The following is a 27,414-nucleotide window of genomic DNA, read 5'->3' on the forward strand; positions in this document are numbered from 1 at the left end:
TTTTTTTTTTTTCTTACATCAACAGACTAATTTGCCTACTCTTTATGGGTGTTTAGCCTCAAACGTGACGAAAATGCAGACATTGGGCTGAAGGAACCTTTTAGTTCAGTGGAAAGTTGTTCCTGGGATTAAAAGTTGCAGCTTTAGTAACTGTACCAATGCGATGCCTTCACTCATGGGGAATTCAAGCAGTGAAAATCAAATCAAAAGATTTAACAGTGGACATGCAGGAGGTGGATGGGGAATGGATCTAAGATGACAGGACGCCCTGTGTGTGTGTGTGTCTATGAGTACTGGTAGAAGGGTTGTTCATCAGGTCTGAAGCCATAAGCAGTAGCTGGTCGTCCAGGGGATGAGCTGGTCTGGTCAAAGACATCATTGCCATCTCTGGAAAACAGAGAGATTACTTTCATCACGCAGGAACCCAACCAGAGACGGATCAGACTGAAGAGCGGTTTCTTTGTATTGTGGTGAAACAGGTATGTCCCGAATGAGTCTGCTAGCAATGAGATGAGGAATAAGAATTTATATGTAAGTAAATACTAATAAATAAATCAAGTTTAAAGTGTTTGACACTGTCTTTAGTTAAAATTACATCTTCCTGGTGTGTGTGTGTGTGTGTGTGGTGTGTGTGTGTGTGTGTGTGTGTGTGTGTGTGTGTGTGTGTGTGTGTTTTGTCTGATGTTTTAAAATGCTTGTATTACCAGATAATCAATGCCTGGTAGTCTGTTATTTACAACTGACAGATAATCTTTGCTAATGGAATCACTGACCATAATGTCTTCTGATTTGTTTGTTTGTTGGGGTAAAAATGTCAAAGTCTTCCTGCTGTTGTTCCTAATTGCTGGCACAGTTTAAGCTGGTAAGACTGAACAATTTTTTTGTTACTTTGATTTTTTTTCTCTCAGCCAAACCATTTTCGACCCGCTGTAGGACAGCTCATGTTTCGAGCGTTTGTTGACTCACCCTGTATGCAGCAAGTCTCCATTTTGAGGCTGTAGGTCACTAAAGAAATCTGGGCTGACTGAACCGTCTGCTGGAGTTATTCCATCTAAACACACATCAGGATAAAATGCAAAGACACATCAGGATAAAACGCACACACACACACACACACACACACACACACACCTAAGCTTCTTCACAAGCTCTTTGGTGTTGCAGACAATGCTTGCACTTCATACTAAGCCAAAGTCATCATAACCAGTCTTTCCTAAATGTTACAGCAGCTGTACTGTAAGTAATACAGTAGTAGTAACATACATACATACATACACATATGTTTTATGTTTTGGTCTTTGTGAAGCACACCAATGTGCTTCACAAAGACCAAAACATACACTGCACTACACTACATCATCTCAACATTATAGCTTCAATTCAGAGTCAATCCACACCGACACCAACAGCTTCAGTGTTTGTATATACATTAATCAATCGATCAATTCATAAAAAAGTGTGTTTTCCTTTCTGTATACTTTGCATGTGCTCTCAGATTGGTGAGGACACTTCAGTCAGCTGCTGTCTGTGCAGCTGAACAGCTGGTTGTGAGGACCTTGACAACAATAAAGGAAGTCAGTGTGGAAGAGATGAACAGACGCTCCTATAAAACTTTGTGCTGTTTTTTGTAGAATAAGTTATTCTACATACATGGACCAGTATTGGCGTGTGGTGTGTGTGTACCTGCGCTGTAGAATAGATCAGTCCTGTCGTTGTCGTTATCGTAGAGATATGGTTCAGACTCATCAGCTTGGCGACTCTCAACCATCTCCAGCCACTGGTTGTTATGGAAACGGAACTTCTCTGATTGAATTTTCCGCCCCCACTCTTCATCGTACTCCTGGAAGATGAAGAAAAATGTACATAAATTAGAGAAAAAAAACTCCAGACAAAGACAGGAAGCAGTGTTTCTATTTCTTATTTAAAATAGTTAACTCTCTCTGATGTGTTACTTTTGGCATAATGAGTAGGGTTTCCCTAAAACCAATATATAGACTTGTGCAAAAATAATCCCTCTCAATCATCACTTGACCAAAAGTGTGTGGCGGTGTTTCTATGTGCAGAGACCCTTCTCTATGCCTGTGTTTTCTCCTTTTGTCATTTTGCTGTGTTATGGACATTTCTCTTCCCCTCGCCGGCCTCTGCCTCCAGATGTCTTTCTCAGCATCTTCTCTTCCAAGGCTCTGTTTCTGTCGCCCTAAGCTCGGGAAGCTCCACTAAATTCTCCTGTCTAGACACAAATGCTACGCCCATTAGTTGGCTAGACTGGAGATCCCTCAACTCGCTGGCTAGTGCCGTGCTGGAAAGGAGGGGCCAACTTTGAATGTTGTGCTTACAAACCACAACAGGCAAATCATACTGATTCTGCCCTTAAAGTTGCTACCTTGTACTTGCTACCCAACAGCAATGTGTGTGTGTGTGTTTCACTTACAGCAATAATATCAAGGGTGTTGTCACACACTTTTCTGATCTCGGCATTCTTGTCATGCATCAGATCTATGAGGTAGGCTGGAGCCTCTACAGAGAAGGTTAAAGAAAAAACACTCTTCGAGGGTGGTGGTGTGAGATTTTACAGTGTGAAACCTGTCTCGCCTCAACTTCAGCAAGATTTTCATTTATCTTTAAAAGGGACTGTTCTCGAAATACAGAAAAAAAAACAGCGAGTTATACATGGTTCTCACACACCGTTGTGTTTTTACAGCCACATGAACTATCATGTACAGTATGTGAGGCAGGACTGGCTTTTAAAACAAAGAAAAGAGAAGGTCTGATTATAAAACACACAGAGAGAGTGTGACGCTATTCTCTGTTGAGGACGCCGTCATTCAACTATATCTCACATAGCAAATATTAGTTTACTGCTTTATTAATGTTCTGAATGTTGAGTACAGTCCCTTTAAATAAGAAGTAGACAGATAGCTCTGTGGGAAGGATACGGGTGTCTTTGATGATGACGTCTCGTGTAGCTTGGTGAAACACCATCTGGTAGAAGACGTAGACAATCTGACACACAAACTCATCATCCTCCTGTTGGGCTACATTCAACAAACAGAAGAACGTATGGAAAATATGATATCTCTTAGCAGGTTTCACATTTCATATTGCCTGTGAGCACTATACTACTACACTGAATTTGTTTTTAAAATATAGTTATACATTACATACAAAAAGGTGTGAAAACCTTTATGACTCACAGCGTCTAAAACACAACATCTTGAACTAAACCACAGGTGTGTGTGTGTGTGTGTGTTTGTGTGTTACCGTTCAGTAGCTCGATGAGGGCGGGAATGATGCCGGATTTAGCCAACATGGCGGCACAGGCATCATCCATGGAAACTGTTCCAATCATTATCACCACCTCCAGGATAAGGTCATCCTCTGCTGAGCCTGAGACACACAAACCATGAAAGAAAGGAACCTCACAAAGTGAAACCTTATTAAATGTGTGATCAAAACTGCTGTATGTAAATTAGCTGGAGTGAAAAACAGTATTCCAAGTGATGAATGGAGGCTTTTAAAAGAACACACAGAGCACAAGAACTGAACACATTGAACAAAAATGTTCTGGTGGTCATTTACTCCAACCTGACTGATGCTGGATTTTTCAGGTTGAAACTGATATTTGATGTTAATAAAAACCCAATAATGATATGTCAGAGGATTTATGTTAATACACACATTGTAATATGAGTTATAATGATTTGAGTGTTTGGAATCTCAAAGAGTTGTGTGAAATATATGGCATATGATAGATGTCTGAGGTAGGCTATTTTACACTATAATATTAAACTTTAAATTATAGCAATATGATAACAATACATTCAGAATTTAACTTGAAAATGAAATACTTTTAATGAAATACTTTTTAGCCAAAATATTCGGGATACGGCCGCTGCCATCTTGTAATTTTTGAGTCTCCACAGTAGCAATTGAACGGTGGAGCCGGCCAATCACTAGTCAATCACAGCTGTCAATCATGACGTTTCATTCCATTTTAATTAAATCAAACTTTTATAACTATACCAGTTGGAGGATAAAACTGGTACACATTACAATTAAGGGATATTCTGAAGTTCATATATTTACCTTATGTGTATTCTCTAAATTAATCAGTACCTGGTTTAAGTCTGTCTTTTAGGTAGGGTACCAGGTTGTACTCCTTCAGCACCAACTCCCAGTCCAGGTCAGGGATGGTGAGGTTGGCCAGCGTCCCCAGACACTCCAGAACCCACTCCTCCTCTTCCTCTGCACGGATCTCTGCAGCCAGGTCACCAACATAGTCCTGACAGAGATAGAAGAAATCCTTCACATCATGAAACTAAAACCCTCCAGTTTCATAAAAGACTGATTCTACTGCCACTAACAGTAAAACTTATACTTATACTTAATACTAATAAGAAGCCTGCCAACTTGTGTCTGGTTATGCTTTGTTAAATGCTTTGTCGAATGTAGTTGAATGACAATTAGTTGCCGTGTGCTAAGATACTTTGTGGTAAGAAAACCTGGGAGACTGGGCCAGGCTTTAGTTTTAAAAAACGATTTGTCACACTCATATCTTGTGTTAGATACATTAGGTTTAGGAGTGCCGATTTCTTGTGTTTGTTTGTGTTGTTGGGAGGTTTTATTTTTATGTTTGTTTGTGTGGTGATTTAGCTCCTATTAGCCCTCTTTTGGTTTGATTTGTTTCATTGATTTAAACAGCAATCACAGGCCCTTTTAACTTTGTGGACCTTTTTGTGCTCCTTATGTTTTGGTCTTTTCACAAAGAAAAAAAAAAAAACTATTTTCATTTGTTTTTGAAATTACAATTTACACTCTGCGTACACACTTTGTTAGTAATCACAAACAGGCCTGAAATACACACACATGCTCAGGACCTATACATGCACTATAAATGGAGAGATGTCAGAGTGAGTGGGCTGCCAGCTGAACCAGCGCCCTGGGCGGTTGGGGGGGTACGGTGCCTTGCTCAAGGGCACCTGGCAGTGCCCAGGAGGTGAAGTGTTATCTCTCTAGCCACATATCCACACTCCGTACTTTTTGGTCCATATGGGGACTTGAACCAGTGACCCTCTGGTTCCCAACCCAACTCCCTACGGATTGAGCTACTGCCACCCCGCATTATTATTAAGAAATTATTAAGACATTAATTTAACAAGTGTTTTTTATACTGTATTTATAACTCACTATGAACACTGATTTGGTTGGTCCATCATGTTGTGAGATGTTTCTGATCATCTTCATCAGAAGGCAGTCTTTCATCTTCAGAGCTCTCTTCATAAGCATCTTCAACCCGTTTCCTACAGACAGAGACACAAAGAGAGTTCCACGGTGAAACAGAAGTATTGTTGTTCCAATAATCACATATCACTAAAATAAGGTTGTTTACCAGACTCAAGACTCAACTCAATAGTACAACACCACTACTGACAGACTATGGAAGATCTACTTGTGGAAAAAGGAATTTATAGAGACAGTGAGCCATTATCTGGACATAAATGCAACTCCAATAAATATACCTTCACACATAAGTTGTGCATTCCTCTTGTTTGCAGCCAGGTTGATGCAGATGGAGATGAGCTCAGCTTCGGTTTCCTCCTCACCGTGCTCATACAGCATTTGCATTAGCTAGACAGACACAAAGACACACACAACTTGTGTTGTCAATGTTGAACAACAGATTATAAATTTCTTAAATGAGTGATTTTTGGATTTAATCGTACCTGAGGTATGCAATCAGTGTAAACAAACATGCCCTTAAAGCGGTCGTCGATGCTGATGTGATACAGGATACGCATGGCTACCTGACGATTGTTCTCATCACCTGCATGACAACAAACAGTCAAGATATTTATACTGCTCAAATACTGACCACAAATGGCATTTGGAATTGAAAAATAAATCTCTACCATCTAACAATATTATGTCAACGCCTATTCTTCTTCAAAGCGGAAAGCTTGGCTCTAAACTCAACATTATGGTCTCCGTAGAGGTAGTTATACATCACATGGCTATTGTACTGTGGATAAAGCACAATGGACTGTACATGCAATATAGACAGAACATATTATATGCCACTATGTCAGTGTGCACTGTTACCCAGCAAGGCAGTCAATTTGGGTAACAGTCCAACTTCCACCATCTTGGCTCTGAGTCCAGAGTCAAAGGAGAGGTTGAGCAGCAGACGCAGAGTCAAGTTCAACAGGTCTTCATGGTCACAGGGAACAAGGCGTGCCAATCGTTCCACAGTATCCACCTCAGCCTGTGAATTACAAACACAGAACTTAATGAACTGCAGTTTTTAGGCACTTTGCGTTGGCTTAATTTTTTAGCACCGGAGGTTGCTGCTTGAAACACATACATAAAATTATATTTTAGGTCCTTTCTCTGTCCCTGCTCGCACCATTAGTCTAACAGGGTACATTCTTAAGTACATCTCTCACTCACCATGTCATTCTTGTTTTCCAGGAAGATGGACAGTTTTTTGAGGAATGAAACCACCAGGACCAGCAGCTCCTCATCATCCCGTTCAAGAACTTTGACAAGCAGACCGACAATGTTTTTATTCCTCATCTTCAGCTCCGTCCTAGTGTCCTCAGCAAGGTTCAACAGGAGGTAAAGAGACACTGAGAGACAGTAACAGGGATGGAAAGAGAGGATTATATAAGAAACAGGAAAGATAATATGAGCAACTTCTTATTTCTGGTAGCATTCTTTGGTTACAATTTTTAAAAAAGAATACAAAGTTAAGAAATATTGAATTATAGTTTTCATTCAAAAACGAGAAAGATAAACATTACTAACGCTGCTTTCACACTGGTGGAGATAATGTGGTTATGATTAAGCACTACTCTACAAAGGTGTAAATATGAGTGAGAACGTCATAATGTATTACTAATGAAATACAAGTTGCTGGGATGTGACAAGGAATACACTTTTTCTTATTTTAGTTTTGCATCAAAGCTGCATTTACATCACAAAAAACAAAAATAGCAGCTTTGTTTATGTCTCGATGCAGAGGTCCAAGGTTCGAATCCGACCTGTGACGATGTCTTGCATGTCTTAACCCGCTCTCTCCCCTTTCTCACCCAACTGCCCCCCCCACAAAAATACTAAATAGCAGCTCTGGGGTTATTGCTACTTTATGACCAAAAATAAAAAATGATTTGAGAGTTGTAAAGCCAGTTCACCTCTGAGCAGCTGTTCCTGTTTGGACAGAAGGCCATGGTATTTTCTCACAGCTTTGTCCTGGTCTCTTCTTAGGGAGCCATTCTCTGGCGCTGACTCGCGTACACAAATTAAGTGTTAAGGAACGCATGTTTTACACACACAAAGTAAGTCTGGTAAACTATACAGGAGGAGGCTAGACAGCTAATAACGGACAGCCCAAATGTTTTAAGCAAATGACAGCAGATAAAAGGATATAAGCCTTGTTTTTCTTGCGTAGCTCCTCACGCCACACATCATGTCTCTTCAGCTCATGCTCCACCACGCTCATACACAATGCACCTATTTTATAATGACTCACCACTCCGTGAAACTGGGCGAAACTGGAGGAGAAGAGATGCACTACATAAAAAAGATGAAGTAGAACAGTATGACATGCTTAAGGAATGCATGTGTGCCATTGTGCCAGTGTGTGTGTGTATGTGTTACCTGGAGAAGCAGAAGAAGATGTAAATGATGATGGTAGCAAGCTCGACACTCTGTTTCCAGTCCTCCCTCAATACTCTGGCCAGAGCACCCAAGGCTGCCTCTACACAAACACACACAGACACACAGAGACACTGACTTGAATGGGCTCTCCTTGAATAACAACCAAGGTTCTTCATTGTTGTCATAGTACCCCATTGACCAAAGTTGCTATGTAATCTAAGTACTGTACAACAAGATTTCCAGAAATAGCAACTAACTACAATACCAAATGAAAACAAGAAACTGGAGTAAGAACTCCTGGCCACCATAAGAGAACATGATGTTTACTAGTTCCTTTTGAATTACTATTACATTATACATTTTATCTGTATGCATTTTATAAATGTTTTTTCCACCTGCTGCTGTGATTACCTCCATCTGATTGGAAAAACATTTCCAGGGACTGATTTTATGTGTCTAGCTCTAGACCAAAAAGAGATGAGGGTAGGCTGTAAAGAGTGCCACCTACAGAAACCCAATGTTTACTGATACAAAATACAGGAGAGAAGACATCACAAAGACACCCTTTGATTGGCTTAATCAGGGCAGAATTGTATAATTTCTTTAGCTATTAAGTGAAATAATCATGTATATGTAGGTATTAGCTACTTTGCTAAGCAGAATTAAACTATACCATTGTGTAGCAGCTCCTCCAGGTTATCAGGGTTGCGGGCGAGCTGCAGAATGAGAGCGGAGCCTCTGATCTTCTCTGGTATGCCTTCATAGAGCAGCTCAATATACTCATCCACTTTGGTTATACTGGCTTCCTCATTTAACTACACAAGCAAACAAAAAAACACAGACACATATTGCTATTAACTAATCACAAGGCATGACACTATTTCAGTTTGCAATAAACTTGAGATTTGAAGCTTTTAGGTTTGAGTCTTTCACCAGCCATATTGCTAATTAGATTAAACAAACATAAATACATGAAATGTCATAGATAATTGTATGATACAGAGGCCTTAAAATTGGAGTTGGTCTCAGGTAAGAGCTGAAGAACAGTCATGAAACATACAGAGCAAAATTTGGAGAATACTGTCCGAGAACTGAGATCAAACTGAAATGGCTGTGAGGGAACAAGATACATGAACAAACTGAAGGAAGAGTCAGTGAGTATTTTATAAGTTGCTACCTCCATTCCTTCAAAGGGAGTCAGCTCCCTAGGTTTCGCAGTTCTTTTCTCTTTCTTCTCCACTGGTGACACAAAAACACAAACAGCAAACATTAAAAACACTGCAGTGTGTCCTTCAAAATGTGAAAGGCTGCTTAACGGTTTGTACGGCTTATAATTTTGTTATATACTGTAAGTCTATGCTTTAATCTTCTCATCATGTATTCAACCATATGTAACAGGTTTCCGGGTTTCCCACAGAAAATGTGGTAGGGTGGGGTTGCCCTCTGACCAGGGGGGTGGGGGTGACTGCCCTGTTGTCAACATAGAACTAATGGAGAACTAACCTAAGTGCAAAGGAATGTCATTTAATTGCCCCTTTTTGCTGAAAAGTGCTGCAGAAATAAAGTTATCTTGTCATAGAAACCACTGTTGTTGTTGTTGCTTTCGCCTCTTTATTCATATCATATCACAGTGAATGGCGTCTGCGTGAAGTTTTTAATAACTGTAACCACACTTGAAACCACTTTATCAGCATTGCCGTGACTCACTGTGACTTCAACAAAACTGCAGAGCCGACATACTTTGCTCGCACCACTGCGGGCACGGGGGTGCGTGTGTGTCGTAATAATCTTTTTTTACAACAACGATAACGTAGTAGTATAGTGCCAGACTAGATGTGTGAAATAAATGGAAGTTGGTAATCAAATGTTGATGGTGAAAATTAGGATGAATATAACAACAAGGGTGGAAAAATAACGACATGACTGACTTTTGCCCTCCACGGGGGATGATTTCCTGTTCTGCAAGTAGTAGAGGAGCTGCTCCACCTGGGGCAAACGGGAAGAAGGGATGAGTTTACACTCCTCCACCACTTTCCTGGCCAAAGCTCCCACATCTGTACTAGGAGAAAGACTTTTCACTCGGATACTGGAGGGAGAAAGAGAGGACAAAGAGAAGGGTGACTGACAGAGGCTGGTTGACTTCTGACATTTTCACAGATTTAAACAGATTAATAAGAACGCCGGCATGAGTAAGTGAATTTTTTAACTTAACTTGCATATGTGTAACATAATTTAAGACCATTGCAAAGACTGAAAAACAGCTGAAAAAGTAAATTGAAAATTGTACTATTACGGTACTTTGTTCAGTATTTATCTAAGGATGGGCACGTAGTGTAACAAAACTCATAAATACTCCAAAATAACAAGATCTTTTCTAACACAATTTCAGGCTATTAGAGATTTTAAGAAGCAGCTGATATCATATTTGTGGAGACAGTTTGCATAACGCGGGTCCATACCATTTTAGCATACAAAACAACTGACCGATATTATCCCAGCTACTCCTATCCAGATGGGTAAAAGGAACACAATGGTGATTTCAAGGAACAGCCTGAATAAAACTAATCCAATTCAATAAAAATAAATGAGAAGAGGCAGAGAACAATTGAAATCTGGAGGGGATGGTGAGAAGGAAGAGAATATCCCAATAAAATGATCTGTAAAAGGTCATCATTTCATTTTAATTTAAGTAGAGAAAGAAGAAGCAATGGAAAAATAGCCAGAGAGGCAATGAGAAAGAATAAAGATTAAGAGTCCTGGGAAGAAAATCAACAGTCCACTCACATTTTTTGTCCCTCCTTTCGTTCGCCCACCACATGACCTCCACCCTCTCCCAGGATAGACGCTTCCACCTCATAGTGGACCACAAGGGCCTTCTCCGTGGGATGGACATCTAAACTGCCAGCAGTAACTTTACTGTGGGTGAGAATGAACAGACAGTTAAGAATAACAATAACTCAAACATCCTTGTTTTACAACATTTTTAAAGTCCAGTGAATAATTCTAAACACATATTATATGACCCTTGCCCTTAAGTTTTGAATCAATGAATTTCCACAATAAACAAAGTCAATGTCTCTCTCAAGAAAATTACTTTAGCCATCAAATTTGTCTCCCTTTCCACATTTTAAACATATCATAGCTGAGACGTTAGTACCTGTTTCACTGAATTTTGATGACCTATGTAAGCAAGTAAGAAAAAAAAAAGAAGATACACCAGAAAGGTTTATATACTATATATATATATATATTATGGCATGCCGTTTAGGAAATAATATATATATATGAAGTTTATCCATCTGAATATATGGAATGAAAGTCTGAATATATTGAATGGAAGTCTGAATATATGGAATGAAAGTCTGAATATATGGAATGAAGTCTGAATATATGGAATGGAAGTCTGAATATATGGAATGAAAGTCTGAATATATGGAATGAAGTCTGAATATATGGAATGAAGTCTGAATATATGGAATGAAGTCTGAATATATGGAATGAAAGTCTGAATATATGGAATGAAAGTGACGTCATACGCGCTGGCGCAGTTTTGTGTTGTGGCTGATTAATCAGGATGTAACAAATGTGGACGCTATGGATGAAAGTCTGAATCTATGGATGAATTGACAATGGAAGAAGTATGAATTGGAATGAAAGTCCTGAAATATGGATAACGTGACGTCATACGGCATGCTGCCATCTTGTGTTTTGCGATTAAATCAGGATGTACAAATTCACGCTGATGAGTGAATCGCTGATCTAGTGTCAAGCTATTTTGAGCAGAAGGATTCTTAAGCACTGGCAAGCATGTCGGCAAATATGGTAAAGTGATCCATGCCATGACGCATTAGCTTCCAGTTGAGTGTCTTTGCGAACATTCCAAAGAGACCTCATAATCTTCAAGAATGATGCATATTCTTGGCAACGTTTTGTTAGACCGGATGCTTTGAACATAGAATGCGAATAATGGAAAAGATCCTCAGGTGACGCATTTATTCCAAATGTTTGTGTCGTTTGGAGTATACCATTTTCAAAAACCTCATTCACAAAGTATTGGACTTATTCCACCATGCCATTTAAATCCATGATATTCAGACAGTATCCCTATTGTCGACTTTCATGTCCATTATTCAACTTTCATTCCATATATTCAGACTTCATTCCATATATTCAGACTTTCATTCACATATATTCAGACTTTCATTCCATATAGTTCCAGACTTCATTCCATATATTCAGACTTCATTCCATATATTCAGACTTCATTCCATATATTCAGACTTTCATTCCATATATTCAGACTTTCATATTCACTTATTCAATTCGACTTCATTCCATATATTCAGACTTTCATTCCATATATTCAGACGTTCATTCCATATATTCAGACTTTCATTCCATATATTCAGACTGGATCAATCATATATCATATATATTATTACTTCATATATATACACGGCATGCCATAATATATATATATATATATATTAATATATATATATATAATATTATATATTATATATATTATATGTATATAACGTTACTGTTTGGTTGATGACAGTACCATTGAAACACGTTGACTTGTCAACATTTAACCATTCACCAAAACAAACACGTTACAAGAAGACACGCCCAAACAGCGACATGCAGCGATGTGTTAACGGGCTAACACATGTTTAGATAAAGGGCTAGAAAGATTAGCTAAACTCACAGTGCCAACTAACACGGTAAACCAATTCAACATAAAACAGCTGATTTGCAAGTTAGTGTATCGGTCATCGTTTCACAGTAGCTTGCTAGCTGTGTTAGCATCCCAGCACCCTTTATCGAGGGAATGCAATGCCAAACCCCGTTTAACATTATGTCGATCGAATGGCAATGTGTTTACCAGCATAATTATAGGTATTTTGGAAAATTACATCCATTTTTATTTTGTCATGTTCTTGTGGTGGATTCGGCACTGTGGGAATTCACCTCTCAATACAGGCTGGATCGTTGTACTGATTTACAGATTAGCTACTTGATTATTTTGTGTTAGCTAGCGTTATCTTCCACGGAGCGAGCCCCGGTTGTAAAATGCAAGATTTTACAACAATTCTTATTTTATCTGTGGATGACATATATGCCGAATTTATTGGTGGGTCATAATTGTTTCCAAAAATGTAAAAGAAATCTTACACTTGGTAGTTGCTTCGACAGGTGAGCAAGAAAACATGAATTGGCCGACATTTGACCAGTGATTGGCGTGAGCTCTCCTTGCAGTATAGCCACACGCATCAAGTCTAAGATACGATGAGCTTTAAACAACAGACGAGTTAAGTGTTAGTTAAACGTCTATAGTGACTGCTGACACAGTATGCTGACATTTGTAATTATATTAACGTGCAAGAGGCATTGTGTTAGGGTTACGTTAGCTAGCTAACGTTGCTTTCCCCCAAAAAACTATTTAACGTTAAAACCGTGTTAGCTTTGTAACGTCTTACCGTTTAAGGTAGCGCGCGTCATCCTGCATCTTCTTCAGATTTAATGTTTCTGTTTTAAAATCAACTCAATAGCTCAAATACATTTAACTGAGCCCCCAAATCACGACCATAGAAATCCTTTTGCTGATGGCTAGCACCACTGTCAAACAGCAGAGTGTACTACGACCATGGGGTTCTTTTTCCTATGGGTTGTGATCTTTTCCCTAAGTCAAGACTCTCAGGCAGCATTTAGTATTGAGCTGCGTACAAATGCTGCCTCAATTAAAAAAGATTGACATTAGATAGTAACCAAAATCTTAACTATGGTTTACCATAACACTTGATTATCTAAAAAATCCACACCGTTTGCAGGTTCAGAGGCAGCAGTTGCCTGAAAGGCTAAACTCGGGGTTTTTTTGCTCCTAAATGTTGAGAACGTATACAATATAATAAAATAGTACCAAAGATCACCTAGCTATAACAAACCAAACCGTCTCTGCTAGTGCTAATGAATAGGGAAACAAATCTACATTTATCTTTTCTAGATCGTCCAAATGACGTTTGCTGTTTTCTTTTTTCACGTCATTAACTCATCTCACATGCAAAATCAGTAATGGGCCTGATTTACTGCCTATGGTAGAATTTAGAGGGCTTTTATTATTTATATAAAAAAGAGGACTTACCTTGCAAATTGGCTTAGGCTATAAACACTGCTATTGCAACTATTGGCTTTATCTGGGCTTTTACCCTACTAACATCAACACACTTTTAAATTATAAGAAAGATGCACAATGGTAATATTAATAATAATAAAGTTGGCCTGGTAGATACACTATCCTTCATCATGATTACATTTTGCCCCACAAACTGCATGTAGTATTGTGGTAAGTAAATATATTGCCTCACAGAAATACTGCCAGAATTGACCAGCTGAAGGACTATATTGAAATAGTGACTATGATCATAAGATACCGATATAGATACAGACGTGTTTTGCAGTCCAACATACAATGTTACACAGACAGACACAGGGTGCTTTGGTAAAGTCATATTTTATTGGAGAGCTATGATATGACTGCAAAGCAGTATTTATGCACAGACTATCTCACACCATGTTCTTTACATCAAACTGCTTCTAAATACAATCAGCATTTAGTGTGTGCTGGTTGATTTTTACTATTGTGTAGCTAAATGTTTTCTTAACTCATAACTGCAACACTGTCCCCAATATTTTCCTCCACTTCTTTCTTCAGCTCTTCTTTTTTGCCCCTTTACTGGTATACGTCCTTTTCCTCTTTCCTCGTTATCTGCTTTTATCCACTCTACTCCACTGCAGTTAATCTTTTTCTCCCCTTCTCTCAAAGATCATCCTTTTCTTTCTTTCTCTTACTATTCCACATCCTCTCCCTCGTCCTCATCATCAGCACATGCTGTCAACTCCTTCTCTGGTAACAGGCCATATTCATTGAGAAACCCCTCCACATCTGTCGCAAAGAAGTCTTCATTGAAGTGTTTGGTAACAGCCAGGAAATTACCAAGCAACTCGCCGGCTTTGTACACCAACAGAGCAGGAAGAACCTGGAAGAAAATGAATGGGAATCAAAATGTACCTGTAGACTGTCTCTGAGTTTGATCATTTAATTCTGACAGTGACACTGGTTTTAATATAGTCAGTTCTCCCCACCTTATAACAATAATATATATAAAGTATTGGTCTTTTTAGTGCCACATGCACACCACATGGACAATTGCTGTTCATGGGAGGGATTTAACAGTCAATTATCCCCTCATAACTTTAAAGTTCTTGACAGCAGTGTGACTATAATATCATTTCTAAAACTAGTACTCCTAGAAATGAAACTGTAACCAAATGTCCCAATGGAATGGGGATTATTGTGATTCAATCAATTCTAGTCTGGTCTATGAATAATAATATTACCATCATCATTTTCATTAACGTTTTTGTTTTTAAAGTTTACCAACCTCAGGGGTGAAGCGCTCAGAAGCACCTGTCCCCACAGCATCAATACGACAAAATTTAATGCTGGGGTACTCCGAAGCCAGACAGTCCAGACATGAGTTCAACTGCTCGCAGCCTGACAAAGGACAAACAATACCTGCATAACTATGAGCAAACAGCACTGTAGTGAACCGTCCCGTGGCAATACATAGACATTTAGAGTACATATGTAGAACGTTAGTTGATTAATGAGAATATACTGTAGTTGTAAAATGAGCCAATGACGCAAAGACTTAAACACACAATAAAAAAAGAACCACCTTTGACACCGTGCTGGTAGATGTGGACCACCACTTGGGTCAATCGATGTTCCTTCTCTATGACTTCCAGGAAGGCTTCTCCAGTCTCAAGCTCGTAGACTTCTTGAAATGTAGGACCAAAGCTCAGGCGCTCGTGCATTTCCTGCATACACTGTTTTCTGTAGCGTTTCAGGCAATGTTCATCCTCTTCGTGGATCATTTCATACTCCTGAACACTCATCTAGAGGTAAGAAAATACATGTTAGTGCTTTACTTCTTTTTGTTACATATAAAAGTATTCTTTTGGAAGATGTTTTCGTCCAAAGCGACAGTTAATTGTTTTGTGTACAGCATGATTTTCTTTGTCTGTCTTTCTGTAAGTGGACTGATGCCCAAGTCTTTGATTTTGATTCACTTTCTCTGTGCATATCTTTATTTTTTGTTGGCACACATCTCCGCGATTGTGGTTGAGTCTATGGTCATCATCTAACAATAAAATCCATCAATAGTACAGTAAGTTTTCCTGTGTGTGAGGTTTAGGGAATGTCTCAATCCACCTTTCTTTGGAATCTCTCCTTGTCGTCGTCTCCTGGACTGGACATTTGTCTGAGCAGCTCTCTCTTGCTTTGAGGGACAGTCTGATCCACACTGTCCAACTTAAACCTTCGCCAGTCATTAATTACACCTTTTGGGCCTGCAGATACACAGAAATACCCATAAAATACTTTACATTACTTTATTAAGGCACTTAAAATACTATACTAAAATATAACGTACAGTTGAAACATACTAGATATAGGGTATCTTTTTTGGGCAAATGAAATAGTATAGTAGTATAGGTATTGGAACGTATGGTATGTCTCTGACCTGTGTGATTGGCAGGCAACTCTTTTTCCTGGGTAGAGCCAGACATCCTGCTAGCAGTCTGCAATACAGAGGACACACAAACCGGATGACCTTACCAGGCCTGTACATTCATTCAAACCTTTATTTAACCAGGATAAAAAACTCCTTGGGATTAAAAATCTCTTTTGCAAGAGTGTCCTGGCAAGTGGCAGCAGCACGTTTCAGATAGACAGAGACACTTACATGTAAATACATAAACACACTTTCACTCATATTCAAACAACAATGTCATCATAAAATACCAGGGTCCTAAATCAATTTAAAAACAGTGACATACAGACTGCCCTTCTGCAAGGTCCTTTAACAAGCCTTTAAAAGAATAAAATGAGACCAACTCCTTCAACTGGAGTTCCTTTTGAAGCTGATTCCATGCAGATGGGGCTGCAAAATTAAAAGCCCTTTTGCCGAAGTCAGTGCGAGCTTTAGGGACTGTCAACAAAACCAGATCCTGTGAGCGCAGGTGATATGTCCCTGCAGACCTCGGGAGGATATAAGTGTTCAGATAAGGAGGAAGAAGTCCTAATACTGCCTTATAAATAAAAAGATGCCAGTGCATCCAACGCCGAATTGAGAGTGAAAACCACCTGACCCGAGAATACAGCAAACAGTGATGAGTGAGAGATTTTAAGTTTGTGATGAATCTCAAGGCTCCATGAAACACTGTGTACAGAAAGTACGTGAGGTGATGTGTCCTTTGAAAGCCACGTTACAAGTCCACCTTAACTACAACTCTTAAATTCAGCTTCCTTTTTCTTATGCTCAACAGCTATTTTGTAGATATTACTTTCTTTCTATTTATTTTTATTGTTTATTTTTTATTGACGTTATGTGTTGTTTGTATGTACCATTCACGGAGGCAAATTCCACGTAGGTGTACCTTACTGTGTGATCCTTTTCTGATTTTATTTTTCATTCAGATGTTCCCCTTCACTTCATTGTGAAATTGATACAGAACTATGTTTTTATAATTTTACATGACATTGTCAACATATTGCCAAAGGAAAATGACGCCCTGGAATACACCGGCATTGTTAATTGAGCGTTGTTTTGGTAAAAAACAACAACACTTTCTTAGTCGGGATGAAAGGCCAAAATAGCAAGGAAATGATTATTTCTAATTCAGCCATTTTAGTGAGAACATAGCCATGACAGCAATATTCAACACTTTGACACATCCAAACCTAACTATCTGCAACATTTTGCACGTGCATGGATCCATGCAGTTGATATCACAACCACTTAGCGTGAGACAAGCTCAAGTTTACTTATCAGATTATGCTGAGATTAACAGGTCTGACTTGCCTAGGACATCTTATTTTCTATGTGCATGTGGGATACGACAATTTGCTAGCTAAGCCTGTCATTAAGTTATCATTCACAAACAAATTTTATTGTTAATTATTGTGATCTTTAAAGTTTAGATTAATTTATTGTGACAAACTCATTTTTGTACTCACATCTGTGAAATTACAGCCGAGCTGTCAATAACCAAGAGGGGGCAAATTAACACCACGTCAGTCATAAAACTGATAATACCCTTTAGTCTAAGGCAGCTAATTCCGTCATATTATCAAGGCGATACATTTCTTGCATGGTTGGTTTTAATAAACTGAATTGCAGTTGCAAGTGGACTTTAATCCTCAATGGTATAAAAAAGGGAACAACTTTATTTTTAAAAGTAAAAACACTTTATACTACACGCATATGCATAAACAAATGATCTGACCAAAGCAATGGTTATTTTAGCGTATGCAAATGGATGTAAGCAAATATTTTGCTGCTACTATAATGCTGCTAAGGTAAAAATACACACTTCTGGGCAATCAGACAATGATGGCATACTGAAACAAATATAAACAGAAAATATCTTAATGGGAGTTTGTTGCAAGCAAAGTGACCATGACTTCTAACAGTGACGTGTATAAAACAATATCAATCTCCAACACAAACATTTTTGTGTATATAAACTATAACTGTAGCAGAACTCATAATATTATAGAGTATAAGACGCCCTAACCCTGTTGTACAAATATCTGCAAGTTACCCTGACTAAAAAGCCAGAAATTCTTACCTTTGGGTCTTGAGCGAGAAACTGTGTGTGTCAGATTCTTACAGCCTATTTGTTTTTTCAGTTTTTGTCTTATTGTATCTATTTATGTTCGGAGTAGTGTGTCCACATCTAGAGGACTAACAGGAGAGAGGGGGTGGGGAGAGAGATAAGGGAATAAGCTTTATCTTCACCATCATCATCACTGTCACTGTATTATGATGTTGTCTAATATGATTATGTGTAATCCCAGACTGTACCTCATGAAGGGCTACTGCAATTTTACAAAAATTTTGAGGGTACAATCTAGAGTAAACGGCAACAATGTTATACTGTAAACGGCAGCAATGTAAAACTGATCGGTAAAAATGGGCGTGGCCTATTGACACTGAAGGTGCAAAATCAATCGTCCCTGGGTGGGCTCGAACCACCATCCTTTCGGTTAACAGCCGAACGCGCTAACCAATTGCGCCACAGAGACTACGATAACTCCTCAATGTGTTCAATTTTTTTTTTTTTTCAGACGGTCGTTGACCCCAGCATTGATTTTTGCAAATTTCCCTCAAATTCAACATGTATTAATCAATCCCACCAAGATTTTGCGGCCTTTTTCTTGAGTTAGTTGCAACTTAAAATGCTTGATTTTGCGGCAGCTTTTGTTAAAAATAAATCAGTGTTACGGACTAACAACAGCAAAGTAGACACAAAAGAGTTTTTTAACTTCAAATTTTCAAGTATAAATATTGGCGAAATAATGATTTAGTTGCCAGAGTTACGTTTTGAGATCTAGACTTAGACTTAGACTTCTCTTTATTGATCCTTTGGGATGACTCCCGCAGGAAATTGAAAGTTCCAGCAGCAGTTTTAGCAAGAAAAAAAGAAATAAAAAATAGATACAAAGACAGTATAAAGACAACAAAATAACAATAAAAATAATAACAACAATAAGAACATTCGTCAAATAAACAAAGAAAAGACCATAAATTATTATTAAAGTGTCAGTGTTTAGTCCAGTGTTAAAAAAATTATTATAAAGTGACCAGGTGTGAATTTAAGTCCAGGTGTGCATGTATGTATGTGTGTATGTATGTATGTATGTATGTATGTGTGTATGTATGTGTGTATGTATGTATGTATGTATGTATGTATTGTCCTCTCTCTCTCTAATCTGTCACCCACCTCAAATATTGCTTCATTATGGATATGTGGCTAGTTTCACATTTAGAAATTGGCAGCTGATGTCAGTTTCTTCAGTCCATTTTCTTTCCATTCTCACTTTCCTAGGTTTGGATGGTGGTGGGGACCAGTATAGCAGTATAAGTGAATCGTGCAAGTTCATCGGCCCCTAGTAGCAGGCTGTAGCCTAGAAATCTAAACGACAAATGTAATTTGCAGCCAGGGTCAGTCTAGCAACTTTCCTTTGGCTTGCGAGCTGGAAAAAACACATTTTGGTCAGGCCAAAGATCCAGAAGGCTACAGGACCTGATGGTGTGTCCCCCTCTTGTCTGTGAGTCTGTGATGAACGGCTGGCGCCAATCTTCATGCAGATTCATTATTAAACCGGTCCCAGGAGCTGTGTAAAGTGCCTTTCTGCTTCAAATGCTCCATCATCCCAGTCCCCAAAAAACCTCTATCATAGAATTACAAATCTAGGGGCCTGTCACCCTGATGTCTGTGGTCATGAAATCCTTTGAAAGCCTGGAGTTGTCAATATGGGACTGCAATTCATCCTGCACCAATTTGACTCCCCAGGGACGTATACCAAGATCCTGTTTGTGGACTTCAGCATGGCGTTCAACACCATCATCCCCGAACTCCAACTTCAGCTCACCCAGTTCTCCATCATCAGTTTCCTGATTGACAGGCAGCAGCATGTCAGATAGGGAAGCAACACATCCAAAACCCGTTCCATCAGCACTGGCGCCCCACAGGGGTGCGTCCTCACCCCGCTGCTCTTCTCCCTCTGCACTAATGACTGCACCTCAAAGAACCCGTCTGTAAAACCCCTGAAGCTTGCAGATGACACCATCATCATTGGTATGATCGAGGATGGTGATGAGTCTGCATACAGTACCCTAAGAAGATTGTGGAGATGACTGTTGACTTTAAGAGAAGCTGTTTCCCCAGTAGAGCCTAGCAGAGGTTATACTTCCTGCGACAGCTAAGGAAGTTTAATCTGCTGAGCTGCTGACCACTTTTTACTCAGCCATCATTCAGTCTGTCATCTGCTGCTCCATCACTGTCTGGTTTGGGTCAGCCACCAAACAGGAAAGGGCCAGACTGCAACAGACAATTAGGGCTGCCGAGAGGATTATTGGAGCTGACCTTCTCTCCATCCAGGACCTGTACCGGTCCAGGGTCAGTAAAATAAATAAATAAATAAAACTACTTTGGGCTGAGTGCTCCTAGTGACCTTACCAAAAAGGCTCAGGATAATGCAAATGCTGGTATACTATGGACATGTCTGGTGGATTTAAGGCACAAAATAATCATTAATCATTTACTGACTGAATTCTTATTGACCAAGCCACTCTAAGGCTCTGGGTCATATTTGGCAAACACTGGACATCAGGGGGTACTATAACTATGAAAGGTGTATATCTCATGAAGGGCTATCATGAGGTTAGTGATGGACTGCTATTATTTTGAATACAACTGTACCTCATGAAGGGCTAAACGGCAACAATGTTACACTGATCGGTCAAAATAGGCGTGGCCTATGAACATTGAAGGTGCAAAATCACTCGTCCCTGGGTGGGCTCGAACCACCATCCTTTCGGTTAACAGCCGAACGCGCTAACCAATTGCGCCACAGAGACTCAAGAACTCTTCAATGTGTTCAATTTTTTTTTTTTTTTTTTTTTCCCAGACGGTCGTTGACCCCAGCATTGATTTTTGCAAATTTCCCTCAAATTCAACATGTATTAATCAATCCCACCAAGATTTTGTGGCCTTTTTCTTAAGTTAGTTGCGACTTAAAATGCTTGATTTTGCAGCAGCTTTTGTTAAAAATAAATAAAAGATTTTGTATTTTTGTTGCGATGACATTGTGGGAGACAATGAAAATTGCAAAAAGTTTCTATTTAAAAATAAAAAAAAAAACTTCTTTAAAAATCAACAGACACTTGTGTCAGGGAGAATAAAACTACTTTGGGCTGAGTGCTCCTAGTCCCCTTACCAAAAAGGCTCAAGATGCTGCAAATGCTGGTTTACTATGGACATGTCTGGTGGATTTAAGGCACAAAATAATCATTTACTGACTGAATTCTTATTGACCAAGCCACTCAGTTTGAACACAACTGTACCTCATGAAGGACTACTGCAATTTTACAAAAATTTTGAGGGTACAATCTAGAGTAAACGGCAACAATGTTATACTGTAAACGGCAGCAATGTAAAACTGATTGGTAAAAATGGGCGTGGCCTATTGACACTGAAGGTGCAAAATCAATCGTCCCTGGGTGGGCTCGAACCACCATCCTTTCGGTTAACAGCCGAACGCGCTAACCAATTGCGCCACAGAGACTACGATAACTCCTCAATGTGTTCAATTCTTTTTTCTTTTTTTTCTTTTCAGACGGTCGTTGACCCCAGCATTGATTTTTGCAAATTTTTGGGCAAAACAAAATAATCATTTACTGGCTGAATTCTTATTGACCATGCCACTCTAAGGCTCTGCGACTACGATTTTGTGGCCTTTTTCTTGAGTTAGTTGCGACTTAAAATTCTTGATTTTGCGGCAGCTTTTGTAAAAAAAAGTTAAAATAAATAATAATAAAATTGCATGGACTTTTGTATTTGTGTTGCGGTGAAATTGTGGGAGACAGTGAAAATTGCAAAAAGTTGGTATTTAAAAAAAAAAAATACTTCTTTAAAAATACACAGACACTTGTTTCAGGGAGAATTAAACTACTTTTGGCGAAGTGCTGCCTTTCCAAAAAGGCTTAGGATGCTGCAAATGCGGGTATACTGTGGAAATGTCTGGTGGATTTAAGGCACAGAATAATCATTTATTGACTGAATTCTTATTGACCAAGCCACTCTAAGGCTCTGGGTCATAATTGGCAAACACTGGACATCAGGGGGTACTACAAATATAAAAAGGATACATCTCATGAAGGGCTAATGCGATTTTTCAAAACTTTGCAGGGTACAATCTAGCAAAATGAATTACACAGAATAAGCAGCATCCATGTCATGACTGTTGGGTCAGTTGGTTTTCTATGACTCTACAACACTTACTAGTAAATTATTTGCCATGAAGAAATATCACTACTCCCAAAAAACATGATTTATTAGGTCAGTGATGTTGGACTGCTAATTTGGGCTGAGTGCTCCTAGTAACCTTACCAAAAAGGCTCAGGATAATGCAAATGCTGGTTTACTATGGACATGTCTGGTGGATTTAAGGCACAAAATAATCATTTCTTGAATGAATTCTTATTGACCAAGCCACTCTAAGGCTCTGGATCATATTTGGCAAACACTGGACATCAGGGGGTACTATAACTATGAAAGGTGTATATCTCATGAAGGGCTATCATGAGGTTAGTGATGGACTGCTGTTATTTTGAATACAACTGTACCTCATGAAGGGCTAAATGGCAACAATGCTACACTGATCGATCAAAATGGGCGTGGCCTATGAACATTTAAGGTGTAAAATCACTCGTCCCTGGGTGGGCTCGAACCACCATCCTTTCGGTTAACAGCCGAACGCGCTAACCAATTGCGCCACAGAGACTACACCACGACTTCAATGTGTTTTTTTTTTGTGTTTTTTCAGACAGCCGTTAACCCCTGCATTGATTTTTGCAAATTTCCCTCAAATTCAACATGTATTAATCAATCCCACCAAGATTTTGTGGTCTTTTTCTTGAGTTAGCTGCGACTTAAAATGCTTGATTTTGCGGAAGCTTTTGTTAAAAATGTTAAAGAAACTTGGTTATACATGTACTAATATATATGTACATACATGTACTAATATATATATATACTAATATCCACAACCTCGCCCCCCCATATTTGTCTGATCTCCTCCAGCGTCCCACTCCCTTCCGCTCCCTCAGATCCTCTTCCTCCATAAACCTGTCTGTCCCCCCCGCCCGTCTCACCACCATGGGGGGCAGAGCATTTAGCCGCTCTGCTCCCCGTCTCTGGAACTCACTACCCCCCCAACTCAGAAACATTGATTCATTCCCCCATTTCAAATCACAACTAAAAACACATCTGTTTATAACTGCCTATTCCACTTAAATGTCTGTTGCTCCGCCTTTTCTGTTGTATAGTATTTGTTTTGCTGTATAGTATTTGTTTTGCTGTATAGTATTTGTTTTTCTGTTGTATAGTATTTGTTTTGCTGTTGTATAGTTTTGTTTTTGTTTTGCTGTATAGTATTTGTTTGCTGTTGTATAGTATTTGTTTTGCTGTTGTATAGTATTTGTTTTGCTGTTCTTAATTTATGAATTCCCTGTGCGGCGTCCTTGAGTGCCATGAAAGGCGTCTTTAAATAAAATGTATTATTATTAATAGTTAGTGTTTGACATTGAAGGTGCAAAATCACTCGTCCCTGGGTGGGCTCGAACCACCATCCTTTCGGTTAACAGCCGAACGCGCTAACCAATTGCGCCACAGAGACAGTTAAATATTAACGATCATAAGAAGACCATGAATGGTGGGCTGAAGCATGGTAGCATCGAAAAAGAAAAACTACTACATTGAAAGTAATATATCTGCATTGAACTGTCAATAAACATCTTTACCAAAGTTGTCAAACAATTAAAATATCTAATCATGATAAATCACATTAATGTCATAGTGAACTCGCAAACAATCACACATTTGATCACCAGTGACCTGAAAGTCCTTCTGAAGGAGAAGAAGACAGATTTCAGGTCATGGGACAGACAGGAGCTTAGGGAAGTACAGCACCGGCTGCAGGATAAACTGAGGGATTGCAAAAACATCTACAGGAGGAAGCTGGAGGCCAGTCTCCAGCAGAACAACATGAGGGAGTGTGGACTGGGATGAAAGAGATCACCGGGTGTGGGGGTAAAAGAGGACAAACACCAGGCAGCAGGGAGAGAGCAAACAAGCTAAATTGCTACTTCTATAGGTTTAGCTCACAGCCAGACCCTGCCTCCTCCACCACTCCACTAACCCCCTACACCCCCTCATTGCCTCCTCTCCCCCCTCTTTTGTTCCGACACCTCCCTCCTCACTGCCCCGTAGTCGGCCCTCCTGCAGTCAGCCCTCTCCCCCCACCACAACTACAGCACATTTCCCCTCCCCCCAACACTTCAAGCGCAAGGCTGCTGGCCCGGACGGCATCAGCCCCAAGGTCCTGAAGACCTGCGCAGTCAGCTGTCTGGTGTTCTCCAGTACCTCTTCAACCTAAGCCTGCAGAGGGTGCCGCTGCTTTGGAAGACGTCCTGCCTTGTCCCGGTCCCCGGGTATCATTAGGAAAAATACATAAAAACACATTTTTTCATAGGAAATACAGCCCGGCTAGCTCAGTCGGTAGAGCATGAGACTCTTAATCTCAGGGTCGTGGGTTCGAGCCCCACGTTGGGCGCTTACTTTTTCTTTTTCCACTGTGTAAACAGATGCTGCTAAGAGAAAGCACAATTCCTCCTGATTAATCTGTGATTTTCTTTTAATACTCTAAATACTTTAATACTCTGTTTACACCCTTCCCCCGCTCTGACACAGACATTACACAACCAACCGCTTACTTCTCCATCTTTTCACCATTTGGTTTGATACTGTATATTAATTGATGTTGTCGTCTTTGTTGTCATGTACTGTGTGTCAATTTCTTGCTACTGCAGCAAAATGAATTGCCCATCGGGGACAAATAAAGGTCTTGAGGTCTTGAACTTACTGGCCCTTCTCACCTGCATTCAGGATTCGTGTGTATGTATGGGCGTCAGCTATTTCAGTGGCTGGTGCAGTCTCAACAACCTGGAGCTGAATTTAGATTCCTTGTATGCGTGTCCTGAAGCTTATTCTGGTGTGTAGCTGTCATTGACAACTGTCACACTTGTACACACAAAAAACAAGCACCCCAAGCAGCCCGGTTTCGAACAGGAAACCTTTCGCGTGTTAGGCGAACGTGATAACCACTACACTACGGAAACACTGACCGCCAGCCATTCCATAGAGGATTTACATGGAATAAGATGTCCCAACACAATTTCAGGAGTCCTTTGCATCATAAAAAGGATTGCGCAACAGCACTCTACAGAAGCGTTGGTGGTATAGTGGTTAGCATAGCTGCCTTCCAAGCAGTTGACCCGGGTTCGATTCCCGGCCAACGCATCTTTTTACCTCTTTGTTCACCATTTGAAATAGACCTAAAATTTTAATAAGTCGATCAAGTTAAGTGGGATGCAAAAATCATTATTGCGAATAACATTAGACAAATCAGTCCCCTAGTTTTGTGCCCCATAGTATAAAAATCAATGGTTAGGCATTAACGGCACAACATTCCCGCCTTGAACACTACTAGTAAATGTATCACAAAAAGGATTATTATCATTCAACTTGAACTCTTAAGGATTACTCACACTTTAGATGCTTGCTTTTGGATGGAGTACTTTTGGAACTTCATCCCTCTCTGGGTTCAGCCAGCGTATGCTATATTGGAATAAACACATTCATGTTAAGTGTCCAGTTTCAAACATTGTTACAAGTTCAATACAAGTTCATAAATGCTTCTCTTCACAGGTCCAAATAAACCCTACATTTACCCGTTTTAGCTAAATCACAATTTAACTTTTTTTTTTTTAAGTCCGAAAACATGCTTAACTAGTTTTATTAATCCTAAAGTCACAAGTGGTTTTGAGGGGACCGGTGGTCTCCAGACAATCAGCTAACAAATTGGATGGAATTATAATTTTGGAAGAATTCTTCAGATGACTTCTCTTAGCTAATTAGTCAAGCTTCTTAAAATTATGGCAAAAATATTAAAACACATAGTGTGTCAGCTAGCTAGCGTTAGCATGGTGTTTTTCACCCCTTGTAACATTTCAAGGGCGCAGGTGGTCTCCATACAAAATGCCAGTAAATTTGTCGGAATAAACATTTTGGAAGAATACTCTTGAGACGGCTTTGCCTAACATATTTTTAAACGTAGATTGTTTCCCTAAGTCGAGCTTTTTAACATTATGGCAAAGCTATTAAAACACACCGTCTGTTTTCTAACGTTAGCATGACGCATCAACGTTAGCTGAGGTTTGCTAGTTAGAACGTGTGATGATAAGCTAACGTTAGCATAAAGTAAGGTTATCTTACCTTGAACCTATGTTCTCTTCATTCCCAAATTCGGTAGACGTCCCAAACGCAAATAAACTGGCAAAATGTTTTGTATTATTGCTAAATAATACTTAAGTTCCCCGTGTAAAGCCAGTTTAGACAAAGTAAGCTTCGGATGACCTCTCCGACCCACACCTGGCGTTAGCTCATTCCGCTCCTCGAATCCTCTCCACCGCCATCATCACGCCATCCACACAGGACTTGAGATGCGTTCAGGTACTGGCGGTGTTTGCAATATTAATGAGTGTATTACAACAGCTTAACAGTATATTGTTATAACCACGTATTAATTAAATCAGTGGGCCTACTGTCGTTCATCGGGTTTTCCCCAGTAAACTGAAGGTCAGGTATAAATTCTTCTTCTTCTGTTTAATATGCTAACATTAGCCACCTACTGGTCAGAAATACGATCATTTCACACTGATAGCATTGACTCACTGACATGATTACAAAATAAAGTGAAATGTTTGCATGATATAATAAATAAACTACATTTTGTTGTCAAAGTCATTTACAGATGTTGGAAAACGGTTTGAAATTAGAAATGTCCAAATAAATACATACTATAGTAGAAAAATTAACACTGTAATTTGGGATCAATAAATATCTATCTATCTATCTATCTATCTATCAATCTATCTAATTGTTTGGATGTGGAAATGTCGTAAAGGTTAAAAGACAGATTGTAAACTAAATGCAGAGTAAACAAAAGAAGAAATTATAAAAAAAAAATGGATGGAAAGATGGAAGGATTTTCTTAACTGGAGC

General features: G+C 39.3%; 2 protein-coding genes and 7 non-coding genes across 11 annotated transcripts; 2 read left to right on the top strand and 7 right to left on the bottom strand.

Annotated features, from left to right (window-relative positions):
• Window positions 1-26,879, bottom strand: LOC116699030 (kinesin-associated protein 3). Of its 2 annotated transcripts, XM_032531396.1 has the most exons (21): window positions 26,626-26,879; window positions 25,899-25,968; window positions 10,441-10,572; window positions 9,585-9,742; window positions 8,834-8,895; window positions 8,330-8,471; window positions 7,657-7,756; window positions 7,426-7,550; window positions 7,191-7,289; window positions 6,448-6,626; window positions 6,100-6,262; window positions 5,724-5,824; window positions 5,520-5,628; window positions 5,188-5,300; window positions 4,117-4,282; window positions 3,262-3,387; window positions 2,937-3,035; window positions 2,432-2,517; window positions 1,684-1,840; window positions 967-1,051; window positions 1-387 (listed from the first exon to the last, which is right to left on the bottom strand). In XM_032531396.1, the coding sequence occupies exons 2-21, from the start codon at window positions 25,940-25,942 to the stop codon at window positions 285-287; spliced, it is 2,349 nt and encodes a 782-aa protein (XP_032387287.1). In that variant the 5' UTR covers window positions 25,943-25,968; window positions 26,626-26,879; the 3' UTR covers window positions 1-284. The 2 variants fall into 2 exon arrangements, with proteins under 2 accessions (XP_032387287.1, XP_032387288.1); XM_032531397.1 differs by lacking the exons at window positions 25,899-25,968; window positions 26,626-26,879 and adding an exon at window positions 13,140-13,354.
• On the bottom strand, window positions 14,152-26,730 carry pdca (phosducin a). Of its 2 annotated transcripts, none has more exons than XM_032531410.1 (7): window positions 26,626-26,730; window positions 25,899-25,968; window positions 16,245-16,302; window positions 15,935-16,071; window positions 15,399-15,618; window positions 15,102-15,214; window positions 14,152-14,696 (listed from the first exon to the last, which is right to left on the bottom strand). In XM_032531410.1, exons 3-7 carry the CDS (start codon window positions 16,288-16,290, stop codon window positions 14,508-14,510), a joined length of 705 nt encoding a protein of 234 aa, XP_032387301.1. In that variant the 5' UTR covers window positions 16,291-16,302; window positions 25,899-25,968; window positions 26,626-26,730; the 3' UTR covers window positions 14,152-14,507. The 2 variants fall into 2 exon arrangements, with proteins under 2 accessions (XP_032387301.1, XP_032387300.1); XM_032531409.1 differs by lacking the exon at window positions 26,626-26,730 and adding an exon at window positions 18,355-18,470 and having other exon boundaries at window positions 25,899-25,916.
• trnan-guu (transfer RNA asparagine (anticodon GUU)) lies at window positions 18,738-18,811 on the bottom strand. The gene has a single exon. It is a non-coding gene; the product is annotated as a tRNA-Asn (tRNA).
• Window positions 21,076-21,149, bottom strand: trnan-guu (transfer RNA asparagine (anticodon GUU)). The gene has a single exon. It is a non-coding gene; the product is annotated as a tRNA-Asn (tRNA).
• On the bottom strand, window positions 21,783-21,856 carry trnan-guu (transfer RNA asparagine (anticodon GUU)). Its single transcript has one exon. It is a non-coding gene; the product is annotated as a tRNA-Asn (tRNA).
• On the bottom strand, window positions 23,001-23,074 carry trnan-guu (transfer RNA asparagine (anticodon GUU)). Its single transcript has one exon. It is a non-coding gene; the product is annotated as a tRNA-Asn (tRNA).
• trnan-guu (transfer RNA asparagine (anticodon GUU)) lies at window positions 23,895-23,968 on the bottom strand. Its single transcript has one exon. It is a non-coding gene; the product is annotated as a tRNA-Asn (tRNA).
• trnak-cuu (transfer RNA lysine (anticodon CUU)) lies at window positions 24,832-24,904 on the top strand. The gene has a single exon. It is a non-coding gene; the product is annotated as a tRNA-Lys (tRNA).
• On the top strand, window positions 25,579-25,650 carry trnag-ucc (transfer RNA glycine (anticodon UCC)). The gene has a single exon. It is a non-coding gene; the product is annotated as a tRNA-Gly (tRNA).
• Window positions 26,880-27,414: the final 535 nt, after the last annotated feature.

This window comes from Etheostoma spectabile, chromosome 12, assembly GCF_008692095.1.
Source record: "Etheostoma spectabile isolate EspeVRDwgs_2016 chromosome 12, UIUC_Espe_1.0, whole genome shotgun sequence".
NCBI lineage: Eukaryota > Metazoa > Chordata > Actinopteri > Perciformes > Percidae > Etheostoma > Etheostoma spectabile.